The sequence below is a fragment of the Helianthus annuus genome, chromosome 14 (genome assembly GCF_002127325.2).
Source record: "Helianthus annuus cultivar XRQ/B chromosome 14, HanXRQr2.0-SUNRISE, whole genome shotgun sequence".
NCBI classification, from domain to species: Eukaryota; Viridiplantae; Streptophyta; class Magnoliopsida; order Asterales; family Asteraceae; genus Helianthus; species Helianthus annuus.
This window is the reverse complement of record NC_035446.2, coordinates 79806467-79812875: the sequence shown is the minus strand read 5'-3', so window position 1 is coordinate 79812875 and position 6409 is coordinate 79806467. Positions and strand designations below refer to the sequence as shown.

Genomic DNA, 6409 nt, shown 5'->3' with positions numbered 1-6409 from the left:
TACAAGACTAAAAAAATAGGGCCACTGTCGTCTGGTTATGACAATTTTAAGAAAACCTTTATGGTTTTGGAAAATGACAGACCAAATTGGACAAAATCCTAAAAGGAGAAAATGTGTATTCTCTATCGTAGGCTTGGCTAACCCAAAAAATAACCAGATATCCATATGTTGGACGCCAATAAATTACACAACAGCTTTTTTTACACTAACAATGAAATTGTTCTTGTAGATCCTCAAGATCTCTAATGTATATTTATATCATTTATGTGTATTTTTGTAGGATGAATATATTAACTATAGTGCAACTTACAAGAGTGGAAATTTGATCATCTAGCTAAATTAATTTGGACATAAACCCACATTGTAAGACACTACCGATACATGTTATTATCGCGTTTAGCATCCATCACCAAAGGCTATAACAGGTTTGAGAATAATTAAAGATAAGTAATTAACATCAAATATTTATGTATCACATTTAGAAAGCCCAATTAGTGCACTTGCAATATCTTCGGCTTTAGTTGCATTAGTATAGGCGATGCGCGGGCTCTCTCCAGGAACTATGTCCTCCTTATAGTAGCTACCACTGGTTCTAAGCAACTCTTCAGAACCTGTCTTGACAATTCCTTTTAGAATTAGCGTCTTGTGGGTCCCTGACATGAGTTCTTCGTAATCCGTGTCACCGGTTTCACCAAGGAGCACATACATATTCGCAACATTTAATCTCCAACGAACGAAGAAAAACCTGTTGGTCAATATTTAAAGTCAAATTCCATTAGTTTGACCATAATAAGTGTTCTATTGCAGCAAAGATCAAATCCATAACAAGCCGGTGGGGTGGGTTGGCTAACGGGTCAAAACGGGTTGAGTTGTGAATGGTGCTTTTGACATATGTGTTGAATGAGCCAGGCCAGTTTGCATTGACCCACAAACACTTTGTCCAATTTTTTACTTTTTAATAAATTATGCATCAATTATAGTTATAAAAACAATTTTTATCTCGTAAATTTATATCGAAAAAGAAAATGATTTAGGAGGTGATATGCATATTATAAATAGACTTTGGCAACTTTGAGTTTCCCCTTTGAGGTAAGTTCTTTTTTTTTTTCATTTGACCCGTTCAAAGACAAAACACGACGCAAATCTACTCATTCATAAGAGTCAAAACCGAGATCTCTAGTCGAAGAACTTTACCTTAGCGCCTGTGCTCGAGAGGCTAGGAGAGGAATCACTTGCATTCTTGTAGAGTTTCTACAATACATAAGATGGCACCTTAGACCCCTCATTCTAAACTTTTGTCTTAAATCATCCACTTTCCTTGCCTGCAAATGCAACCCGAAAACAAAATCAATATCATAAAATTAAAAAAAGAGTTATACATAGATCAATAGCATTTTAAATTTATATAACTTATAACTTATGATTCACACCTTTTCGACGTCTTTAATCAGAAAAGATAGGCAATGAGAGTTGCTAGATCTCACATCTTCTTCAATCACCTTTGAAGGTTTGCCAGATTTCCCGTCTTTATCTTCAGGCGTATTCATCAGTTTCCAAACGGTTTTTTTGATACCATCAGAACCCCATCTGTACTCAACATGTGTTGCGTAATCAGGATCCGGGTAGAGTTCGTCGTTTTCTTCACAAGTACCCGGATAATAAACTTCACTTCCACTACTACAAACCACAGCATCAAAGTCATGCACCTTAATATTCCCTTTTTTCAAGAAATCCACTAGTTCGGATAACGGCATGGCTGTGGATATAGCAACACCTACCCCTTTTCCCCATTGCGCGTCAACTTTTATCGCGTTAAACGTCTCTTGTATAACACTAATCATAGCTTTTTCCGGTTCTCCTTTGTTGTCGTAACAGTCAACCGCTATAACAATCAACTTTCGTCTCTTCCTCAACGCCGGATACTTACTATTATTATTCATCTCACCGACTTTATCGGACGATTGAGGTTTTTTCATCTTGCTCATTACTCTCGTCACTTGATCTTGAATATCTCCCCCACCATCCGACGAGTCGTTAATTGAATAAGATTTATCTGCATCTATAGATAAGAGTAACGATGCATCTTGCACGTCTCGGAGTGAGTCGTTTAAGGATTCTTCTTTTGGCATTCCATCTGCAGGGGTGTCGGTTTTCCATGCAGGATGTCTCATGCGACATGATGCAATGCGCGTTAGATAAGTGTGACAGTGTTCGGGCCATGAGAATAGATGTATGTTTCTCCAACCACTTTTCTGGCACTCTTGCCACAAAGTCTTCTCGGATAGTAGTTTAAGTAGCGCGTTGGATATTCCTTGTTGATCATGGGGGTCTACGAGCAGCCCGTTGTTCAGTGCCTGTAATTGCGTACATATGACCACTAGTTTTTACATGCTACTTAAGGGAGTGTTTGGATGCGCGTTTTAGAAGTGCTTGTGTGATGTAAATGATCGATTTCAAAACACAAATCCAAACACACTGCTTAAATAGAGGAACAATGGAGTGTTCTCCATATAAAGGTTAAGATAGAATCAAATGCATGAATTTGAAACCGAAAAGAAACAAGATAACATACTCTATGAATATCAACCGGACCGCCATTTTTAGTTGCTACCATAGGAAGTCCATGAGCTGCAGCCTGTAGCAAATTATGGCACAAAATACTAACTTTTAGTATTCACGTAAAACGAATGAACGTTCTGTGAAGCGGGAAGATTTATAACAACAAACCTCAATCAACGTAAGCCCAAAAGGTTCCACCAAAGCAGGATTTATAAAAACACCCTGTCACGAAAGCAGGATTTATAATCACAACTTATTAGTGTATGCAAATATATTAAAAAGACTGAATTTTTCTGTTTTGGGGTGTGTGTGTGTGTGGGGGGGGGGGGTAACTAGTATTGTGTAGTGGTGGATAGACCTTAGTTTTGGCTGCAAGACGGTAGATTTCTGGAACATCGTTTTGCTTGTGATGCTTCGGGAATGCCACTTGACCATAAAGATCATATTTGTCCACCAGTTTCAGTACGGTTGTAAGCACACAAGCGTTTCCAGCAGTCATCTCGTCTATATCATCTCTATTCCCCATTATAAGTGTCTGTATTTAAGCATGTTTCATTTAGTTAACAAAGATACACACCATATATATATATATATATATATATATATATACACACACACACACAAATGGAGGTTCAAAATATAACCACACAAACAAAGCCAGTCTACTTACAAGATTAGCAAGCTCTCTCAAAGAGTGACATTCTCCAAAAGCCTTCAAAAGGGTAGTAAGGTTTTTCTTTGGATCAGGTCTCGACAATGCCAATATCATCGGTTTGTGTGGATTTGTCAAAAACCGCATAACCTGCAACAAACGTTTTACTAATGAACAAATGCGCCAGATGTATGAAAAATACCATACATTTTATAAAACCGTGTATACTCACTTCTGACCATATTGCTGGCACTGTTTTCGGAGAAGACCCTTCTGTGTTCGTTAATGGCGGATCCCCATCAGCCTCATTCGCTTCTTGAATGACCCTGCTGAAATCCATCCCAGGAGGAATCACCTGAAATAGAAATTTTATATTTATATATTGTTAAATAGAGTTAGTTGATTTTTTTACATACATAACTATAAGTTCATATATATCTAGTTATTTTCTGAAAACAAAATAAATAATTTAACCGAAATTTTAAATTTCTCAAGAAAATAAGAAGGTTACCGCCATCCTCGGCATAAATCTACCATGACAATCAACACCTTGTCTGGAACGAGCCCGTAAAACTTTCTCAAGCTTGACATCAAACCCGTCATACAAACCCCATTGTTCATCAATTTCTTGTCTAGTGCTCGTAATCACAAGTTCAGCGGCATCCAACGAAAGCTCTTCTGCTTCAATCCTCCTCATAATCCTGTAAGTCGAATTAATATCTTCTTTCGACTGCCTACCCTGCTTAAGAAGTTGTTCTAGCTTGTTTCTACCAAGCGAATGCCCGGTTAAAACCATGGGAACGTTAAGCGCACCGGAAAGTATAGCGGCACTATCACCCGCGTCTGCATAATGACCGTGAATCACATACGGCCAAACCGGGTGCCCCCCGCCGATTTGTTCACCCAACGCTGTGGACATGTTGAGAATGTGAGCAAGTGCACCGTCTACGAATTCTTGGATATGATGCCAAAGTAGTTCTTTTCTAAGGTACTTGTCACGAGGGCCGAATGGTATCCGTATGATATAAGCCCCACTGCTTTCACCAACTTCGTCATCAGGGTCATCCGAGCCTGCTGTCAACATCTCGGTGGGTTCTCCATAGCTCCAATCTACTTCTGGTGACGACACCTGGCGGGTGAAAAGATCGACTCTATACACCCCCGGTGTCTTAGCTAGTGCTCGAGCAAGCTCGACAACATACTTGATCTGTTATCCCAAAAAAGTGTCAAATTTGGTACTTTAGTTTATGCTGAAATACTTGAAATATGATTAAAAAAAATTCATAAAAATCGAATATCTCGAATAAAAAAATTAGTGGTTAATGCGTTAGAGAAACACTTTGTTCGACTTTTGACCCGTTTCATTTTACATGTTTGACCTTTTAAAACAAAGATAACTTGAACATGTATTATTCATAACTACCTGACCACCTGTATCAGAATCACGACCGAGCTCCATATTTTCTCCACGAACCAAACCGTGCAAACTGTTTGAGAAGATAACTGTTATTTATCAAATAGAAGATGTAATAATAATAAAAATAAGTAATACCTTATGAGGACAATGTAAAGCTTCTTCTCTTTTCTATCATCTGACCAAGTTTCCAAGTTAGAAGCATTGTGTTGGTAAGTCTTATTTGGGCTCTCACCTAAATCCCCAATATCTCCTTTCTCTGATTCTAACATGTCTTCTGACATGTCCTCCCTTACGTCGATGCGCCCTTGTTCTCTTTCGAATTTCCGCTTTGCATCCCGTTGATAATCTTCCCATTCCAACTATTTCAAGTACCAAAATACTATTAACTTTCTACTTAATTTACTCTTTGGCTACTCATATCCATACAATTATACAACAAATCTTCTTACATTCTTTCATCTACAATAAAACAATGATGTTAAATGCCTCTTATTAGTAAAAAAATTTGGTGGGTCCCCGCAACTTTTTTGTTATTATATATGTAACAAATATCACAGTATTGCAACCGACCTCAATATTTTTTAACGTACTTAAAAAAGATCAATCTACATGTGTTATAATCGAAAAACAAGTTCGTTAGTTCAAAGCAAAAAAAGATCTAGTATTGAATTCTATCAAATACTCCGGTTATTATTTCTCAACGGTTATTGAACATTTGAACGATACATCCATCAAATTGTATATTCATAATTGGTTAAAAAATGTACCTGTTTCTTCTTGCGAGTGAGATGCCATATACGCCAACACATATTCTCGAGTCGAGAACTCCTTTCTCGGGTGTTTCTGGTGGCAACAACCTTGATCCATGTCCGATGCAGATCAGTCTCGTCGACTCCTGTAACAACTTCTTCAACAAAATATTTTGTAGGATTAAAATGGCCTTGTCCGCGCAAATTCTCCTTGTTCTCGTCTATATTCGACGATTTACTGTCCAATATCGCCTCTAAATACCCGTTTATCCATTCATTCACTGCCATTTCACGATCAAACCAAAACACAAGACTCTATATTAATTTAGTTTATTATTATTATTATGCATGTGAGTTGTTTTGCGCTACTTGGATCGAATGAATTGTGAAATTCGGATTCGGTTCCGATTCTGTAGGATTGTTTTGTGAAAATAATAAAATGAAATGGGAGTAGGAGTGAGGAGAAGAGATTTGTTAGGAGAGAGACTCGGGACGATGAGAGAGAGAGAGAGAGTTGTATGTATAGATTATTACACATGAAATGAAGACATAACGAACCACATGGCAGTTAACAGACGGTTAGCATGAAACAAGAAGGTTATCAACGTGTCTTGTCTTAACAATTGTTTTTTTAATGTTTGTATAAATTGAGTAACGGTGTATGTTTGGTTGGACTCATGTTTTGAGAAAATGTTGTTGTTCTATAAAACCGTATGTATGCGTATTTATTTGACATTGCAATATAATACAATTTATATACTAGTATTTAATTAATATTCGTAACTTCCTTTCATGGGAGGCTTTGATGGTGTGCGGAGAGGACCACCGCACAAGGCCCGCGATTTTGAGGGGCATGCGATTTAAAAAAAAAATCCAATACGTATATGTTATCTTTTTAAAATAGTAAACAAATACCACTTTCAATACATGCCATTTACAAATCATTTCTTATAGTTTAGAATTTAGCCCACTTGGAATTAGGTTTATTGAACCCAATACTAATTTGATTTATTTTAAATAATAACAAAACAT

At 37.3% G+C, this 6409-nt stretch overlaps 1 protein-coding gene across 1 annotated transcript; it reads right to left on the bottom strand.

Annotated features, from left to right (window-relative positions):
- Window positions 1–364: 364 nt before the first annotated feature.
- Window positions 365–5665, bottom strand: LOC110912341 (probable sucrose-phosphate synthase 2). The gene is made up of 12 exons (XM_022157036.2): window positions 5396–5665; window positions 4764–4987; window positions 4635–4698; window positions 3723–4418; window positions 3444–3566; window positions 3230–3361; window positions 2918–3094; window positions 2728–2781; window positions 2573–2635; window positions 1431–2354; window positions 1195–1322; window positions 365–745 (listed from the first exon to the last, which is right to left on the bottom strand). The coding sequence occupies exons 1-12, from the start codon at window positions 5663–5665 to the stop codon at window positions 466–468; spliced, it is 3135 nt and encodes a 1044-aa protein (XP_022012728.1). The 3' UTR covers window positions 365–465.
- Window positions 5666–6409: the final 744 nt, after the last annotated feature.

What these genes read in the sequence shown, in the direction of transcription:
- LOC110912341 (XM_022157036.2), bottom strand. Translation starts at nt 5,665, where the DNA reads ATGGCAGTGAATGAATGGATAAACGGGTATTTAGAGGCGATATTGGAC. An exon ending in GATTTATGCCGAGGATGGCG is followed by an intron (nt 3,567 to 3,722) that starts GTAACCTTCTTA and finishes TTTCTATTTCAG; the next exon opens with GTGATTCCTCCTGGGATGGA. An exon ending in TGATTAAAGACGTCGAAAAG is followed by an intron (nt 1,323 to 1,430) that starts GTGTGAATCATA and finishes TTGCATTTGCAG; the next exon opens with GCAAGGAAAGTGGATGATTT.